The sequence below is a fragment of the Mesoplodon mirus genome, assembly GCF_964341445.2.
Source record: "Mesoplodon mirus genome assembly, chromosome: 2".
In the NCBI taxonomy this organism is placed as follows: Eukaryota; Metazoa; Chordata; class Mammalia; order Artiodactyla; family Ziphiidae; genus Mesoplodon; species Mesoplodon mirus.
The window spans coordinates 41,940,148-41,960,846 of NC_138977.1; the positions used below are offsets into that span (position 1 = coordinate 41,940,148).

General features: G+C 40.9%; 1 protein-coding gene across 1 annotated transcript in view; it reads right to left on the reverse strand.

The window, feature by feature from the left end:
• The window catches only part of BMP3 (bone morphogenetic protein 3), a 28,856-nt gene extending 27,474 nt beyond the window's left edge, over positions 1-1,382 (reverse strand). The window contains exon 1 of the mRNA XM_082630512.1: positions 525-1,382. Coding sequence (XP_082486638.1) covers positions 525-849 — 325 coding nt within the window. The 5' untranslated portion in view covers positions 850-1,382. The remainder of the gene's footprint in view (positions 1-524) is intronic.
• Between the last annotated feature and the right edge of the window lie 19,317 nt (positions 1,383-20,699).

Sequence of the window (20,699 nt, forward strand, 5' to 3'; positions counted from 1 at the left end):
AGAGGACACCAGTTAAGAGGAGGTGCAAGGTCTGGAGAAGCGACTGTCTAAAAGCCCGAGGGAAGGCATCTAGTTCAGGTGTGACTTTTCTCTCTGGTGCCCCCGTGGTTGGCATAAAATGACATCTGCCTCTAGGTAAATATGGCTAAAGCCCAGTCCAAGGGAATTTCCGCTGACCGACTTAAGAAACATCAGCACAAGGTACCCCAGAAAAGCTCCAGACACCCAGGGCAGGAGGACCCGGGGTGGGGGGGGGGGCAGCCCCTTCCCTTCTTTCACGCACTTCCTCCAGCCGACCCCCTCCAGGGCTCGGCGCCCTTTTCTCCGCTTCTCCCTCTCAATTCGGACTCTACCATTGGGCTGACTCACAGGCGGGATGCGGCTGTGACAGGACCGAGGGGCTCGGAGGGCAGCTGGAGAGCGAGGGAAGGTCTCTAGGTAACACAGGGCAGACGAGGAAGCCGTGGGGGTCCCGGGAGACACCTGGGGCGGGACCGCGGAAAGGGGGCGCCTCGGGCACTCACCTGCTGCTCCGGCTCGAAAGCTGCGAACCGTGTTGCCCTCGCTCAGGGGCTGGGGGAACAGAGGGGGCGAGCCCCGCTCCGAGAACCCCGGTGTCCGCGCCGCCTCGGCTCTGCCGCCGCCGCTGTACCTGTCGTAGAGCCGCAGCATGTGCTCTGACACCTTGTCGAGCGGCTGCGGGAGGGGGTCTGGGCCACCACCTGCCGTGCGGTCGCCTGGCACGGGCTCGCGGAGCTCCGGGAAATGCTGCTTGAGTCTCTGTCCGTGCGCCAGGCTCACGCACAAGCAGCCCAGCCATAGATGGAGCAGTCTGCGCGCCCCAGCCATAGCGAGGTCCGCGTCCGCTGCTGCGTCCTGGGGGGTCCCTCTGCGGCGCGCGGGGCCGGCGGCAGAGAGGAAGGTTGAACTCCCAACGAGATGGGCGAGGGCGCCCGGAGCCCGGACGCTGCCTGAGCAGGACAGCGACCAGCCCCACTTTTTGCGCTGGTCGATCGCGGACCGGCAGGTGGGTTCTTCCCCGGCAGCGGCGCGGACCTCACGAGCGCAGGGCGCTGCCGGCGCAGTCTCCACTCGGACCCCAAGAAAGAGCTGAAGTCGTGGCGTGTGTGGCCGGGGTGTTTTCGGATCTGTTTGTACTCTCCCTCCCTGCTTTATTTTTGGGAACACCCGGCCGAAGTTGCCGCGCTGGGCACGGGGACTAGCGCCGGGTCGGGCGCAGAGACTGAGCGGGGTTGAGCGCCGCGGTCCTGAGGGCGCTCGCTCGCCTTTTGCAAGGATTGGAGCAGCCGCGGTGCGGCCAGTCCGAGTTTTGAGAGTATGCGTGCGTGCGTGTGTGTGTGTGTGTGTGTGTGTGTGTGTGTGTGTGTTGTGTGCAACAGAGAGAGAGAGAGAGAGAGAGAGAGAGAGTGCCTTCGTTCTCTGGCTGATCTGTACAGTCCGCAGCGAATCTCTCTGTATCCCTCGCCCTCGCAGACAGCTGGGACCCCGCTATAGCCGGGAGAGAAGGGAAGGGGAAAGTAACCAGCAAACCAGCAGGGGGAGGGAGAGAAGAGGAAGCAGGGCTGGGGGTGGTAGGGGAGAGGAGGGGGAAAGGAGAAGATCGAGGAATAAGGAAAGGGTAGGAGGGACGGGCTATTATTTTTTTAATCCCTGCAAGAACATTGGCTATGTCCCGGCCAACAAGAGAGCAGAGGAAAAATAAACTTCCTGGACACTTTCGCCTCTGATTCCAAACAACATCAAGACGTGAACACCATTCTCGCTTCCTTTCGTGGGCCTCTCGAGACCCAGGTTGCGGACCCTGCACCTGTGCCGGGTTGCCATCTCTCCCTGTCTCTCTGAGAGCTTACCCATCATCGCTCCTTCTCTTCTGCATCTTCACTTTGCATCCACCCCCCCCCGCCCCCAGGAGAAAAGTATGTGCGAGTGGAGTCAATCCCGTCTTAAAACAAATAAACAAGCAAACACACTACAAACCCCGCCCCCAAATTCCCCCTCAAGAGGATTCTTGTGAGCGGTGGTGAAATGGAAAGTCTTCTGGAACACGCCAGAATCCAGAGTGGGCTCTCAGAGTTAGCACTTCTTAGATCCTTCCTCACCCTGTCTTTCCTGGCTGTAAAATGGCGATTAAACTACTAGCTAACTAACATTTTACCCCACACTTATCACGCTCTAGGTACTCGCTGTTCTTTTGATTTCAAGTGTATTATCTTTAAAGGATTTTAATGAGAAAGCCCATTTTACCGATGAGGAAACTGAGGCAAAAGGACACTCCTAGATGGCAGACCTGAGCTCCAAACTCAGGCAGTCTGATTCCTGGGCTCAAGCCATTAATCATCACACTATTAATAATGAAACTACCATTTATTTAATTTATTTTTTAAACATCTTTATTAGAGTATAATTGCTTTACAATGGTGTGTCAGTTTCTGCTTTATAACAAAGTGAATCAGTTATACATATACATATGTCCCCATATCTCTTCCCTCTTGCATCTCCCTCCCTCCCACCCTCCCTATCCCACATCTCTAGGTGGTCACAGAGCACCTAGCTGATCTCCCTGTGCTATGCAGATGCTTCCCACTAGCTATCTATTTTACATTTGGTAGTGTATATATGTCCATGTCACTCTCTCACTTTGTCCCAGCTTACCCTTCCCCCTCCCCATATCCTCAAGTCCATTCTCTAAGAAACTAGCGTTTAAACTGAAGTTTCAGTGTGACAATTCAGGTACATGTTCTTAGCACAGTGCCTGGCCTGTTGCAGTAAAGACCTCAGTAAATGTCTGTAGCAGCGTATCTGTCTGTTCCCTCGGTGGGAACAGAGTGGGGTTTATGGAAAAGAATATAGGCTGTGGGATCACATTGGGCGTCCAAGTCTCCCTTTCTTCTTTGAGGGTGAATAAGGACACATCCCTTTTAGAGTTTTGTTTGGATGACAATAGAAGACAATAGAAGACAGTGCTAAAGTGACTGGCACACTGGCTAGCCTCCAGTAGGGGCTCAATCTCTTTGCATTCCAAATTTATCCCAAATGCAGACTACATCCTCCCCACTAAGTCACTTCTCAACCCTTTGTGGTTTGGATTTTGCCCTTGGCCACCCATGGAACTGTTCTGCAGATAATAACACAAACTTCAAGGCTGGTTGTGAGACTCATGTGAGATCGTGTGTGTGTGTGATCTTTGCCTGGCATAAAGAACATAATAGCTTTTGTGATTAATAATGAAGACCCAGGCTTCCCTGGTGGCGCAGCGGTTGAGAGTCCGCCTGCCAATGCAGGGGACACGGGTTCGTGCCCCAGTCCGGGAGGATCCCACATGCCGCGGAGCGGCTGGGCCCGTGAGCCATGGCCACTGAACCTGTGCGTCCGGAGCCTGTGCTCTGCAATGGGAGAGGCCACAACAGTGAGAGGCCCGCGTACCGCAAAAAAAAAAAAAGAAAAAATAAAATAATAATGAAGACCCAATTGCAAAATTTAATAGGCCCTGGAAATTCTCTCCCTCTTTGATTTTTTTCTGTGAATCTTTGGTTCTTTCCCTCTGCTTCTTGCTCTCTCTCAGTTCTGTGAGCTGCCTCCTCTTTCTTGGCCTGCCTTCAGTGTTTCTCACATGTTTATAACCTGCCCTGAGAGGATACCAAATTGAGAAAAAAATCTGCTTTGGTGGTCACCTCTGACCTTCAAATATATAGTTCTGGCACTCTCCCAGTCCCAGTCTGCATTGCTTAAATTTCACCTTCCTCCATTTTGAAACCATCCCCAAGACTTCCCTTCCTTTAGCTCTAGTGCATAGCTCCATTGCTACTTCTGCTACTTTGTACTCGATGTAATTTATCCTTTTTAGAAGCTGTGCTGTGACTGCTGGAGTTGACCACATGTCTTCAACGTCTACCCTTACTTCTTTCTAGATGTATATACTTTCCCTTCCTTGTGTTTCCATTTTCTTATTTGAGTCGTAAGTATAAAGTAATAGTTCCTGTTGACAGGGTCATTGTAAAAAATCATGGGACAGCCCATGTCAAGAGATTAGTACAGTGCCTAGCACATAACAAATGCTTAAGAAGAATCAGCTCTGAGCTAAGAGAGATTGCTTGTATGTTTTTGTCTAAAGCAGAGGTCAAAAAAAATAAAACAAAACAGAGGTCAAGCTATACTCATCTTTATATTTTAGTGACCAGCCATTACATTCAGAGTAAACAAAGTGACAAGGAGATATTAAGCGGGTAGACTAACCCCTACCTGGGACTCTCACCTGTAATTGCAAGACCAGATAAAAAAGTGTGGATAAAAGCTGGCAAACTGAAGAACACTTGTAGCAGCCAGATCCTGGACCAAAAGTGCCTCATTTACAGCTAACCTACACCCAAGTAGATGGAGCAAGGGATGAACAGATCAAGCCAGCAGCATAATGTTCTTCAATGACAAAGAAATGACACTCATGTCAGACCTTCTGAGTGACCTCCTGAGAAACTGAATTGAAAGCAAATTGAATTGGGAGTAATAGTTCCCTCATCAGAGTACCTAGAGATGCCATCTTTAATCTCCAAAATTTATAAGCAGCTCATGCAGCTCAATAGCAAAAAAACAAACAACCCAATCCAAAAATGGGCAGAAGACTTAAATAGGCATTTCTCCAAAGAAGATATACAGACTGCCAACAAACACGTGAAAGAATGCTCAACATCATTAATCATTAGAGAAATGCAAATCAAAACTACAATGAGATATCATCTCACACCAGTCAGAATGGCCATCATCAAGAAATCTAGAAACAATAAATGCTGGAGAGGGTGTGGAGAAAAGGGAACACTCTTGCACTGCTGGTGGGAATGTGAATTGGTACAGCCACTATGGAGAACAGTATGGAGGTTCCTTAAAAAACTACAAATAGAACTACCATATGACCCAGCAATCCCACTACTAGGCATATACCCTGAGAAAACCATAATTCAAAAAGAGACATGTACCAAAATGTTCATTGCAGCTCTATTTACAATAGCCCGGAGCTGGAAACAACCTAAGTGTCCATCATCAGATGAATGGATAAAGAAGATGTGGCACATATATACAATGGAATATTACTCAGCCATAAAAAGAAACGAAACTGAGCTATTTGTAATGAGGTGGATAGACCTAGAGTCTGTCATACAGAGTGAAGTAAGTCAGAAAGAGAAAGACAAATACCGTATGCTAACACATATATACGGAATTTAAAAAAAAAAAAAACGTCATGAAGGACCTAGGGGTAAAACGGGAATAAAGACACAGACCTACTTGAGAATGGACTTGTGGATATGGGGAGGGGGAAGGGTAAGCTGTGACAAAGCGAAAGAGAGGCATGGACATATATACACTACCAAACGTAAGGTAGATAGATAGTGGGAAGCAACCGCAGAGCACAGGGAGATCAGCTCGGTGCTTTGTGACCGCCTGGAGGGGTGGGATGGGGAGGGTGGGAGGGAGGGAGATGCATGAGGGAAGGGATGTGGGAACAGATGTATATGTATGACTGATTCACTTTGTTATAAAGCAGAAACTAATAAAAAGAAAAAGGAAAAAAAAAAAAAAAAGAGATGCCATCTTATGATACTTCACATCCGTAGCACAATGTTTCTTTTATCAGAGTTCACAGAATCACAGATCTGGATGGTTTAAGTTGTCTCAGAATGCTGGTATCTTTAGATGCCTTCCCCCCAAATGGATGAAAGATGGGATTCATAATTCTGGCTCAGCATCTGGCTTACCTGATACTTGGAGGATTTGTAGCTATGCAAAACAAGGAACTTCTGAATTGAATCCAATGGTGGTACATGGTCTGATTTCTTATTGAGTCTGGTTAATTAAAATCTGTCTTATATTTTAGTAATAGGAGTTTCCTATTTTTATCTTAGCGAGTAGCTGTTACTGTTACTGCCAACCACTGAATCAGAGGACACTTATCAGTCTCTTTTCCTAAACACAAGGAGAGTTAAAGAAAGACATTTCTGTAATTTAACAGCAGATGCAAATTAGAGATTTTAGTGGATTCCGTTGAGTTGAGCTCTACTTTTGACCACAAAATCATGTCTCTCTGTGTGTGTATATGTATATATATATATGTATATACATGTATGTACATGTATATACATGTATATATGTATGTGTGTATACATGTATGTGTGTATACATGTATATATGTATATGTGTGTGTGTGTGTGTGTGTGTATATATATATATATATATATATATATATATATATATATAATGCATGTCCTCTTATTAGCCTTCTTAAGCACTATATATATTTATTTTCTAAAAACATCCCGTGGACAATTTTTATTGAATACTTACACAAGTCTGCAGTAGCAATTGTGGGGAAAATATATAAGAAGATTGTGTCTTAGGCTTGGAGGAGTTTAACCTTCTAGTAGGTGAACCAAAGAAACCCACGTGGGCCAACTAACAAATAATGGGAGAAGTAGTGTTCAACCATGTTTTGTAGACTGTGTCACAATTTGCTGTGTCAGTCAAAAGGAGGAAATCACTGGGAGATGTAGTAGCCAGAGAAGATTTCCTGGAAAAGGTGAGTCTCTTTTTAGCCTTGGAAAATAAGTAGGACTTTAGACAAGTCAAACACAAAGGACTTGTAATTTAGGAAAGAATAGCAGTAAGAGACGAGTTGCAGAAGTAAGAATGAGCTTGCCGTGTTAATAAGGCTGTGCCTGTTGGGACTGTGGTTGATCTGATTTGAATAGAGCATGTATGCTGGAGAATACAGGAAATAGAGATGGACTGTCGGCTGGAATGAGTTTATGGAGGACCTTGAATGCTAGATCAAGGGGAAAGTAGGGAACCATAGAATGTTTTTGAGAAGAGAAGCATTTCTAATGGTCCAAACTCTCCAAAATGGTCTGGAAAGTTTTAATAACTAATAAATTTCCTGCCTCTGGAAGTATGTAAACATAAGGTAGATGACAACTTGGAGAAATTTTAGAACTGATTCAAACATCAGAAGGTTGATTAAAGATATTTAAAGCCTTATTAGTTGCAAATTTACTTGACTGCAAGGATATATATATATATATATATATATATATATATATATATATATATATATATATCTGATTCACAGTGGCTTAAACATATAGGGATTTATTCTTCATCCTGTTGTAAGAAATCTGCAGATAAAGAGCTGTTGATACTTGTTCAGTGGGTTGACAATGTCATTAGTAATTTTTAGGTGACTCATCTTTTCTCTCTTACTGCCTCAGGGTCACCAGATGGCTCCTGCAACTCCAGCCATCCAGCCCTTGCTCAAGGAAGAAAGAAGGAGGAAAGGGGAGGCACCAGCTATGTCTTTTCCTTTTCATCAAGCAAAATAAATGCTCTCTCAGAGCTCTGGCTCTTATCGCTTATATCTCACTGGTCTAAATCTTATCTCATGGCCATCTTTACCTGCAGCCATTCAAAATTATCTGAATGAGGGGGACTGAAGTATCTTGTCTCAACCTGGGCACATTGCCATTGCAAATAGAATCTGAGTTCAGTTGTCAAGGAAGAAGGGACAAAGGAAAATGTAAAGTAACTAACAGTGTTTGATATAAGGACCCTCCCAGTGTTGAGAGTCTATGAATCTTCAATCCATTTATTAGTTATTTTCTATTCTGCCGGTAAAGTTGTTTAGTTTTTCTCCATTCTAAAAACAAAAACAAACATCAAAACTCTTTTCCATATCTATTTCACAAACTATCATCCTCTCACTTTCTTTTCTTTGATCTCTGAGCATGTTTAAAAAGTAGTCTACACCTAACATTTCACTTTCTCACTACCTATAATCATGTCACTTCATTTTATTTCTTACCATCTGTAACAAGATCTTTGTACTCTACTGAAAATGTCCTTGTATTAGGCACTAACCTTCTAACCACCAATCCAACTGCCACCCTCCTCCCACCCCCACCCCCAGGCTTCATCCTTACCTGAGTGTTTGACAGTATCTACCACCCTCTCCTTGAAACTCTCTTCCTTTTTAATCTTACCTATTCTGGTTTCTTCCTATCTTTTTGATTACATATATTGTTGTTTCATTCATTCAACAAATATTTAGTGTCTACTGTGTTTTATTTATTTATTTTTGGCTGCGTTGGGTCTTTGTTGCTGCACACGGGCTTTCTCTAGTTGCGGTGAGTGGGGGCTGCTCTTCGTTGTGGTGCACAAGCTTCTCATTTTGGTGGCTTCTCTTGTTGCAGAGCACGGGCTCTAGGCATGCGGGCTCAGTAGTTGTGGCTCGTGGGCTCCAGAGCACAGGCTCAGTAGTTGTGGCACATGGGCTTAGTTGCTCTGTGGCATGTGGGATCTTCCCGGACCAGGGCTCGAACCCATGTCCTTTGCATTGGCAGGTGGATTCTTAACAGCTGTGACACCAGGGAAGTCCTCTACTGTGTTCTTGATGCTTAGTTTGGTATTGAGAATACAGAGATGGAATGAAATGGTCCCTATCCTCTAGAAACTTAGTCTACTGGGGAGATAGGGATATTATCACTTAAGAAACGTTAAGATAATTTTGAATGGCTGAATAAAGCTGGAAGTGCTACGTGGAGGAGATGATACTTGAACTGAGATCTGAAAGTTAAATAAGTGGTTTTCCAGGACCATTTCAGATATGATATTCCAGGCAGAGGAAGTATCCAGAGCACAGAAGTAGGAGAGGCCTTTCTTCTGGGATCTTCTTCCAACTTCATACCAGTCTCTCTCTCTAACTATTTCCTTGGTAGTTAAGTCACTTTAGCTATGTACTTTTATTTACTTTTCAGAAACTCCCCAAATGACTTTCCTTATCTACAAAATTTCAGGCTCCGTTTTTTATAAACTTGTGGATGTTCTGCTGGCATCATAAATTCTGTGCCTCTGTAATGAAACTGATCAGCACCCTCCCCACCATCTTATTCTTGGTTTCCATTCTTCTGTGAATGGCACCATTATCCTTATAGCCATCTACGTTCCAAGTCTTAGAGTCACATTTGCCTTCTCTGTCTCTCTGACCACCATATCTAATCATTGCTAAGTCCCAGCAAGTTATTTCTGTGATATCTCTGCCATCTGTCTTCTTTATTTTTATTGCAATCTCTTTCATTTAGTTGCTAATATATTCTAATCTAGATGAGTTGTCTCCCAAATGGTTTCCAGTTCCTTGTCACTCCAACTGTTTTTGATTTCTATTGCTGTATAACAAATTACCACAAACTTAAAGGCATAAAACAACACCCATTTATTATGTCACAGTTCTGTAGGTCAGATCCAGGTGGGCTCATCTGTGTTTCTGCTCAGGGTCTCAGATTGAAGGTGTTGGATGGGTGGTGTTCTTATCTGATAGCTTGGAGTAAGAATCTTCTTCTAAGCTCATTCATGTGTTGACAGAATCCAGTTCCTTATGGTTATAGGACTGGGTTCTCATCTTTTTGTTGGTCTTGTTATCAGCTCCCAGAAGCCACTTGCCATTTCTACCCTGTGGTTATCTCCATCTTCGAACCAGCAATGGATAATTTCTTGCATGTTTTATACAGTGCTTCTAATCTCTTTCTCCAGAAAGAGTCCCCATCCTTTTAAAGGACTTGCCTGAGGTCAGGCCCACCCACCAAGGATAACCTCCCCTTCTTAAACTCAATTTTGCCATATAGTATAATCACCAAAAGGATATCCCATCATATCTATAGCTTTCTCTTACACTGAAGATTGTACAAATGACTGGAGTCAGTTTAGAATTCTGCCTACCATGGTAATCATCTAAATACTGCTACTAGATTTATCCTCCTAAAACTTAATTCAGTAATATTATAAGCTTTCTCAAAAACAAATAAGTAGTTGCTCATTACCAACTAAACTTAAGCAAAACAAAATAAATCCTCAGTTTGATACTCATAACCTTCCACAGTATGTCTTCAGCCCAGTTTTCTGGTGTATCTCTGTTCTTTCCCACATATTCTCTATGCTCTAGCCAGAGTAGATGGTTCTTTTCCACTTTTTTTCACTTGCAGTCTTCCTTTGCCTGGTTTGTAATCTTCAAGATCCATCTGAAAATGCTACCTTTTCTGTGCAGTGATTCCTAATCAGTCCAATGGCTTGTGAGCTCTTAATCCTTTAAATCTTCATAGCATTTAGTACCTCTTATAGCACTTAAGAGATTCTGTCATATGCTGCTTTTGTTTACTTTTATAAAGAAATAGCTGTTTCTCTAATAAAACCCAACACCCTCAGTGTTGGCAGCAATGGGAGAACACCCACCTGTGGAAGAAGTGGCTGAACCTCTTGTCTGACTCTTCGTCCCCAGAGATTTTCCATCTGCCCCATCTTTCTCTGGCTGCTTCCTATTTTTACTACTGCACTGCACAAAAGGATTCTGCTACACTTTTCTCTCTCATTCTAGCTAAGCTTGAACACACAACTAATTTAATTTTGGATTTTTGTCACATAGTTGAAGCAAGCCTGTAACTTGCAAACAATAATTGACTAAAGGTTCATGGAAATAAACACAAAGATATCAACATACAGCTCCATCATCTGACTTATACCACATTTTGATTTTCTGCTTTTTGGGTCTTTTTCTTCCTGGCTCCTGTCCTACCATAATTTTTGCTAACAATTATTTAACTGAACATCCATCATGTATCAGAAGTCCCTCTACGGTGCTGGACAGGCAATGGGAACAACATTTTTTTTTTTTCAATCTGGGGTCAAGATAGCAAGACCCAGAGAGGCAGAGGCAAGTGCTTCCTCATCTATTCATAAATATTCATTGAGCGTACATTATAAGCCATATGCTATTCTAGAAGTTGGGGATATAGCCACACAAAAGACCATTGAAATCCTACCCTCATAGAGTTTATATTCCAAGAGAAATGGACAATAAAACCAAGCTGAAAATTTAGGAATTTCACAGAAGTATCATGAAGATAATACAGCAAAGTAACAGGATCTAGAATGGTATGTGTGTCTGGAAGGGGATGTTGGGTTATTCCAGGATGATGAGGTGGTCAAGAGACATCCTCTGAAGACCCAGCATTTGAACTGAGACCTGGAAGTGTCCTTACATTTATCTGACTTCTTATTAGATTCAAAGGCAGGGAGAGTTATTCATCTTTTACGCCCACCACCTTCCTCTAATTTCCTTACACTTCATTACATGCTTAACATAATATTTGCGGAACAGAATCCAACTGACTAGTGACAAGATGAAGGGGTGTTGCACCAGACATCTCCCACCAAACACATTTGTTTTCCTATGTAAATACATAGAATAAAACATGTTTATCTTCCTATAACACAAAATAATTTGACTTTAGCTGTTGCATATTCCCTTTTTTTCTGAATTCATTTCAACTGCTTTTCAACTAAGACATTCCTTAAAATTTGAACGATGTGAAAATTAAAGATGACTAAACAAATATAATAAGGAAAAAGAATTAGATCCTTAAGGGCAGAAACAGTATTTGATATACTTTCACATTACCCATCGTCATAGGGCCGAAACAAAACCAAAATTAGCATCTTGGGATATAACTTCTCAGTCTCCCTTCTTCTGTGCCTAGGGCATAGAATATTTCCACGTGTTAATTATATCTTTAGAACCACACTGTATTTTGACTTTTTACTGTTTAATAAAAAAATAAAGAAATTATACTGTGAGGGGGCTGGATCCTTTTTTATGCTTGACGATGTTGATTCTGCTTCATAATCAATATATCAGAACCACATGTACACTAAGGTTTTATAACTGACATGCCCAGTCATATTCTCCCTTGTATTATTCAATTCCACCTATACTGAAAATTTCAACTGATAATGATGCTATGAGAATATGCCATTACACCTCCTCCCTCCCCCAAGAAAAAGGAAAGGACTTTACTTATAACAACTGATGTTTTTCCCTTTGGTAGAATGTTTTATGTCATGCTTGAATCACAGCATGAGAAATTTTGCAAGCCTGTCTTGAATCTTTCCTTCCACTGGCTGTTCATTTAGTCCTTGTGATTTGATAGTTGGAGTGTCTCCTCAAGTGCTGGTCCTACTGTTTTCCGAGTGTTGTCTATAGGATTTGCATGTGGAACTCTACCTGCCATCTTAATCAGCTTCTTCCTTCAGGCAGTTCAGGTGGCATCCTTCCTCTGGAATTTGTGTTTTAATTCTTATGGCCTCCTAAAGATCTTTTTACCAGCAGATTTCTCTCTCTTGGGCTTAGCTGTTTCTGTACATGACAGTTAACTGCGTTTGATTCTTTTGCGAAAAGCCGTTACTTAAAAAAAAATCTCCTGTTCTTAGAGTTCATCTCTCTGTTCTCCCTCACCCTTTTGGTGATTGTTTCCTAAACTAAGTTTCTAAAAGTATAACACTTAAATTATTTTGTGACCTAGCACAATTCAGTGAACATTTCCATTCATATGTCCATAGTACTCTCCAAGGTAGTCATGCCTCTAAGCCCCCAGAGGTGAGGATTAGCTGGCAATGCAGAAATACATGTGGCTGCCCCATTCCTCTTCCACTCTCAGGCTTACACCTCTCTCTCTACCTTTTCCCACTCTCTTAATTCCACCTCCTTTTGTCCCTCTTCCTTCCCAACTGGCCCTACCTCTAAATGCAGTCCATATGATGGTTGGCAGTAGGACTATGGATTGAAAAGTTACTGACCTTCCAGTATCTGGAGGGAGGTGATCTCATTTGTCACCTTGGCAACCCAGGGATCCAATCATTGGCATGGCTGCAAGCATCTGCCTTTTCACCCTGCAAATAAATTTCCAGGCATAGCTGCTCAGAACACCCACGTAAAAACCTTAACAAGATCAATTAAAGTTGCTTAGTTATGGTGATGAATCCTTTAAAAATGTAATAATCCTTTAAAAAGATGGGGGGTGTAGAAACGATAAATATCACCACTGGGAACTAATTTTATTCTCTACTTTCACTTTAGGATTTCCAGGTGTTTTTCTATCATTTCTTCCTTGAGGGAAGTCATTTCAAACTGCTCCTGGATATCTGCCCACAGAAAAGCAAACAGCTTTCTTTGACCACAAATGATCAGCACCAACAACTCCTCCACCCTGTTTTTCAATTTTTGAACTCTGGGGTAAATTCTTGACTTATAAAATTGAGATCTAGATAACCCTGGCAAGGAGCCAGCCCCTGCAAACCCGTCTTTACTAGGCAATGAAGAGTGATTGCATAAATGCTATATAAATGTTTCAGGTATCCATGTCGTGAATCCTGATAACCATTGCTGAGCTGTAAACAGAGCAGGAGCGACTGGGTAGTGCTGGGTGAGCTAAGTAGGATTTGGCTGGACTGGAATTAACATTGAATGGAAGCTGACAGATCCTGAGCTCAGCAAGACCAAAGGCTGCTTCTTTTCCATCTTTGTCATCCTAAATCTATACTAACTATACATTTTTATTGAAATCCATATTTTGAAGGAAGTGTAAATAATTAAAAAGAGATTTGTGATGATCTTTGTAGCTAGTTCAGCATATATTTTTGAATTCTAAGGAACTGACAAGGAATACCCTCAAGGAATATGCTGCTGTCCTATGGCAGCTGTTCTTGCTTTAAAACACTCTGATGCAAATTTCCTCCTCATGTGACACCCAAGCTAAACCAAAATGTGAATCTTCTCCAGATCAGCACACTTCAGATTTTATTTTTTTTTGTAAAGCTTTCCTGGATAACTTCAGGCCATTATTATCTGATACATAAACATACGAGAGGTTAACTGACCATGTAAAATGGGCATTTGTATACATTTGCGTCTCTATTTAGAATGCAGCCTCCTAAGAACAAGAATCACGTGTAGTGCCTGGGAGAGCTTTTTGCCTACAGTAGATATTCAGTAGCTACCCTTTAGAAAAGTAACTGAAATAAGAACACTGAGGCACAAATAGTGATATCCTAGTTCTGTCACCTAAGATGACATAAAGATGAAAAAGAGAAGCTTTAAACTTGGGATAGTCTATTATATCTCCAAACCCCAACAGGGCTGTATACAGAGGAAATTCATGTTGATAGCAGAAATGTGTTTCCTTTTTAGAGAAAAGCAGTACTACTTTTCCAGTGATGAAAACGATTGGGAGAAAAATTTTTTTCGATATTTTTCTCTGTTCATTCAGCACTTGTACATAATGTGAGTGTAACTGCCTTCTCCAATATTTGTAAATGATGCATGTCATAAAATATATGCAAGTGATCATACAGCAAACCTCAGCCCCTGAGTGCCTATTTCCCACTTTCCTTTTGAATCATGTGTAATAGACTGACTATTTGAAACTAATTTAGGAAATCAGATATAAGTTCCAACAAAGGGCAATAGACAAACAGGTATTTTTCTAGTGGTTTCAAGTTGTTCCAATTTTTCCCCATTTAGGTAGGAAAAGGTCTTAAATGTTGCTGATCTTGGAATTGCTGTGGGAAATGTCTGTCCTGCTAGGTGAAAGAAATCCCAGGTGGTGGCAGTGTTTGGATTGTATTCCCAGTAAATATCAAGGCACAATTCACTTACTAAGAATATTTGGGCACAAAGAATGGAGCGACAAAATGTTTTCAGGTATCGTGCTGCTTAAAAAGGAGGTAGCTCAGACAGAACAAGATGGGTCCTGATGTCAGAAACTTCTGGGCACAAGGATGATTTTTTGTTTCCACTTCTGTCCTTAAGACAAAGCAAAACCTCAAAGTATACTGGTTGATATAGTAGGAGAAGAGGTTTCTCTCTGGAGATGTTCTCTGGGGTGGCAGAGCAGGGGCTGAATGGTCCCCTGGGCAGTAGACATTGTGAGCAATGAGAAGGGAACAAACTGTCCATCAGCAGTTCAAAGAGCTCTTTTCCTTGGTTCTTGAAATTCATCCAGGCTTCAAGAGTTCCCTAATAAAAAGGTAGGTATCTCCGGGAAGGCTAACACTTTGAGCATTATCAACAGGTATGTTAACACCTTGAGGGAAACTAGGGAGAGTTGCCAGAAATAGGTAGAAAAAGAAAGGGAAAATAGAAACAGTCCCTGGGATAAAGTATTATCTACCACCCTCTTTAGTCCAGGATGGGCCCTGCTTTAATCTCCAGAACAAGTGGACTTCTGTCTTACCTCAGTGGCCTTGGGCAAGTCATTCAGCTAAGCTAGTTTCTGCTTTATCTGTTAGTAGGGGAGAGTAATCATTCTTTATCTCATGAAGGGTGTTGGGAGAATTTATGGTCTATAAAACATTTGAGATTTTTCAGTGTGAGGCAATTCGTAAGTACAAAGTGTTATTAGTGGTTTTATTACAGGACTGTAAACTTGATCTATGTAATATCATAATGGTAATATCTTGTGGAAGTACTTATCTCTAGTTCTGCAGAGAGGTGGACCTGTTTGTATCCCCTTGCCAGGCCATGGTAGAAGTCCTACTAACCACTGATGAATATAGAAGTCCTGATAGAAAGGAGATGTTGTTGACTTTTATTACCTAACACAGGTGTTTTATAGTATTTCTTATCAGAGAGTGATATCTGAATGCATAGCTAAGCCCCGTTCCAAGCAGTTTGGATAGATTTTTTTTTTATCCTGTGAAAAAGTGGAAGGCCTTCTTTTCCATGTCCACAGTCATTTCTATTCTTCCCCTCTTCCATGGCAGCCACACTCGTCTTCATGCCAGCTTAGAAGAATCGCTTGCTGATGTCCCCTATCTCTGTCCACATAGCAACAGGACAAGGACAGCCGAGGATTGCCTGGTTGCTTCATGTTTTGGGAATCTACAGTGACTGTCCAGGGCCTAACAGAGTTAACACGTGAACTCCTCGGTCCAGAATTCAAGGGCTTCTAACTTCCATCAGCTACATTTCTATTTCCATTTCCATTTTTCCATGAACTCAGTACATCCAATCATTTTGCCACTAAATGGCTGACCCTCTGTGTCAACTCCATGACTCTGAGGACAGTTAGAGCCTCAGTACTATGAAAAGCATCTGGTTCATAGTAGCTGTTCAATAAAGAGTTGCTGAATGCAAATAAATGATTTAAACCCCATAACACTTTTCCTTGTTCTTTCTCATAATCTGTGTTGTTGAAGCGCCAGGCTTAAAACTCAATTCCTTCAGGCAGCCTTGTAAGTCAGTGTGATATATTTGCCAGAATAGGCAAACTCATAGAGGCAGAAAACAGATTAGTGGTTGCCAGGAGCTGGGGAGAGTGACTGCTTAATGGATATGGGATTCTGTTTGGGGTAATGCAAAGATTCTGCAAGTAGCTAGTGGTGATGATTGCGCATTGGTATGTATACCTTTATAATGGTTTAAACGGTAAATTTTGTGTTATGTGTACTTTACCATACATACACGCAAGCTAGTGCAGTGTTAAATTAATATAGTCTGACTTGTGATTGGCTAGATAACTTTGTGCCAACAATAATTGGAAAGATCCTGCAAATTTGTGTAACACTAATATTTCTTTTCGCCATACAATTTACTGCAGGAAGAGACACTTTAATGTAGGATGATCAACTCGTCTTGGTTTGCCCAAGTCTATCCTGGCTTTAGGACTTAAAGCTCCATGTCCCACTTAATCTCTCTATCCTGGGCAAACCACGATGGTTGGTCACTGGATTAGTCAGTGTTCTCCTGCTCTCAAGACCTTCAACTAATTGGATGAGGCCCACCCCACTATGGAAAATAATCTGCTCTATTTAAGTTCAACTGATTGTGAAAGTTAATCACATCCACAAATATCTTCACAGCCACATCTAGACTAGTGTTTGATGAAATAGGCATCATAGCCTAGCCAAGTGGACACATTAAATTAATCATCACAGTCATCACTTTAAATGCCTCTTGAAAAATTTGATGTCTACAATAATACAATATTGAGGAAGCAATGGAAATAAGACATTTCAAAAAGAAATCTCATAAAAATATGGATATTGACAGTATACTTTGCAGGGCACTAAACGTGAAATGAGCTATTTTTTTTTTTATAAAACTGACATAGAATTGTGAATACTTCAGAGTGCTGAAATAGTTACATTTTCAAGTAGAGAATTTCCAATTTATCTGAAATTGAATCTAGAAGCACAGAGCAGGTGGAAGAAGGTAGCATGTTATGCTATGGTGCACGTCAACTCAGTGAGATAATTGTTCTTCAAATACAGATACTGCAGTGATGGCCCAAAGAGACAGTGAGAGGACACATTAAAAATACACTGGCTGGAGTAAAAGAGTTGAATTCAAATCTTGATTTATACACAGTACTATATATAAAAAATAGATAATGCACAAGGACCTACTGTAGAGCACAGGGAAATATACTCAATATTTTGTAATAACCTATGAGGGAAAAGAATCTGAAAAAGGAGATGTACATATATATATATATATATATATATATATATATATATATATATATGTATATATGTATACACATACATATCTGAATCATTTTGCTGTACACCTGAAACTAACACAACAATGTAATCAACTATACTTCAATGAAAACAAAACAAAACAAAAATCTTGGTTTCTCGACTAATGGCTTAGGGGACTTGAACAGGTTACTAAACCTCCATGAGCCTCAATATACTCATTTACAAAATTTGTTGCAAGGTTGTTGGAAGGAGTACACAAATACTCTTTTCCTGGTGCAGTGTTTCACTCCATTGACACTCACTCTATGGCAGCTACAGAGAGGGTAAGAGAGCGTTTAAGTGGTTAACAGTCATTTCATATGCTATGAGCTGTACTAGTCATTTTACAGACATTATTTTTTTAATCCTCACAATCACCAATTATGTAGTGATTGTTATCGGTCCTCATTTTACCAGTGACATAATCAGGCTTGGAGGGGTTAACCAATAGTCCAAGGTCAAACACATAGTAAATGGTAGAACTAGGATTTGAACCCAGCCACTGAGATTCTAGAACCTTCTAACCTAAGCCTTCTAGCACGTTGACTGTTTGAAAAAATTAGTTAAGGTTAAAGTCCTTAGATGAGGCTAAGTTTGAATAATTGTTGAGTCAGTTATTTCCTAGATGGATGTCCTTGGGCAAGTTATTTAAGCTCTCTCTATTTCTCTATTAAATAGGAGTAATGATAATTACGGTCAATCCTTATTATGTGCAGATTCTGTATTTGTAAACTCACCCACTTGCTAAAATTTATTTGTATCCTCAAAATCAATATTTGGCACTTTTGCAGGCATTCATGAACATGTGCAGTGTGGTGAAAAATGTGAGCTGTCCACCGTGCACATCCCCAGCTGAAGTTGAACAAGGCAACCCTCTGCTGTCTTACTTCGGCTCTCATACTATAAACAGGTGTCCTTTTCACAGTCTAGCTGATGCTATGTTTTTCACATTTTTGTGCTTTTTGTTGGTCCTCCAATATGACCCCAAGCATAGTGCTCTAGTGTGTCTAGTGTTCTTAAGCACAAGGCTGTAATGTGCTTTATGGGAAATAAGGTAATGTAATGGATTTAATAAGATAATGTAATGTGCTTGGCACAAAGTAGAAACTCAGCAAATTACAACTAGATTTTTTTTCTCTTTCAAGATACTGTATCACTTCATTCTAATTTAGAGAATATTTAGTACAAATTTTACTATGTTGTTCTAATATGTCATTTCTAAAAGTTACCTTTAAAAATACATGTTATAACCCATATCTCAAAGAAACAACAGAAAACATTTTTTGAATATTACAGTAGGAGGCAAAAACTGTTGCCTATTAGACCTACTGTGAATCCTCATGCATGGATGCACAGAACTATGGAATAGAATCAAGTAATTACTGTTTCAAAAGACAAACCCTTATTGCCTTGATTCTCCCAATCATAAGAATAAAACATGGATTAAAAAAAATCAGGAAGCTTCTATAAATGCTCATACAATTGAACAGAATCCTTTACTTGGCAGGATTATTTTCTTTACTAAGGTCTTTTCAGTAGAACAAAGAAGAATGAAACACATCAAAAAACCTGTAAGAACTCATGTACTTGTAAAAATATTGAATGAATAGGTCACTATTTTAAAACATTTTAATCTCTCTGTTAGATTATATGGAATTGTTAATCTTGTTCAGCTGTTTTTGAGACTTTCATAAAATTTCTTAATTTCTCTCAAACAGGATAATTTCTTTACATCCTATTAACCTCGTCTCAAAAGAATATATATTATTCTCTGGAAAGAAAACCTTTTAAGTTTAAAATTTACAAGATTGTTTCAAAATCATTTAAATGTCAATAAAATGGGTTTTAGTTTTCTGATTACTAGTCAGTTCTTTCTAGTAGGAAAGTCATCCACAGTGGAAACACGTGGCAAAGGCTTGTTCAACATTTGAGAGAGTGCAGATTTTATTTCCTTTGTGAAGTCTCTCCATAGCCAAGGGGAGCTTTCCAGTCTTCTCTGGAAGCATTCCCAGCATACTGTGTTGTCTTTTGTGTCACTATTAGTACCTTATAATTCTTCCTCTGCCATCCCCCAGGGTGGTGAACAGTGCCTAGTACAAAGAGGATGTTCAATAAAAGCTTGTTGAATGAATAAACGAATGAATCAATTCCACTAACTTCCCAGTGTTGTGTGTGCGTGTGTGTATGTGTGTGTATTTAGCTACAGCGTGTTTGTTGCTTTTCTTATCCAAGGCACATAGCTAGTAAGTAGCAGGGTAGGGTTAGGAAAAAAAAAAAAGTTCTTCCTGGTCGAGTGTTCTTTACACTTTATCCTTAATCTTTACCCTCTAATTTTAAATTTGGGATCCTTGAGACCTAGTGTGTTCTGACAAGGAGATCTTCTGGTCTGTGAAACGAGGTGAGTTGATAAAGCCACATCCTTAAGAATAAATAAGAGGTCATTCTCAATGTGTTTTTCTTCCTCTAGCACTTACCTTTTTTGGTGTAATGAATGATATCTCCACCAACTGTAAAACAAACTTAGCTCTAATGCAGCATATGTTAACATTAAGGATCTTACTGATGAAGTTAAGATAAGTAACCTAGAAATCTAAGAACCACTCTTGACCCCGGTGCCTGGAGAGCTGTGAGCATTTTGACGCGTCTTATCAGTTACCACCGGTTTGAGGAAAACTTACTGATTTCTTGGTTTTCTATGGTTCTTAGAATGACTTAGCTCATTTATATTAGGAAATTATTCATTTTCATGTGGAATTTCTCAACCAAAAGCTTCTCATAATTTTGCAATCTTTCCTTCTTCTTTTACCCTCTGTTTCTAATTGTTCTAGAGTTTTGCCAGTTCTTCTGGTAAAGATCTGATCCTTTTAAAAATATTCTCATTGACACCACTCTAGTTTACATTTCTGTGTCCTGAGGACTGTTTATGCAGCAACCTCATTAAACAGTTTTCTGACCTTTCAAATTCTTGATTCTCCTTCCCATCCATCCATTTTTGCATACAAGTAATGCATCATCTTTCTGCAGTACAAATTGATTCTCTCTTTTTTTTTTTTCTGATAAAAACACATCTAACGGTCCCTTTTGTCCATCTGATTAAGGATGAAAGGCCTGGGTAACTTAGGGGAGCTTCATCATCACTCTTACGTTTCTGTGACCTGGACATAAAGTTTATGCGCGCTATGCCTATCTTTGCTCACAGCTCTGTCCCAGAACTCAGCAGGGCATGTGACATAGAGGAAGCACTCATGCCTAATTTTTGATTGAACAAATAAATTTTAAAAAACGGTGTGTTG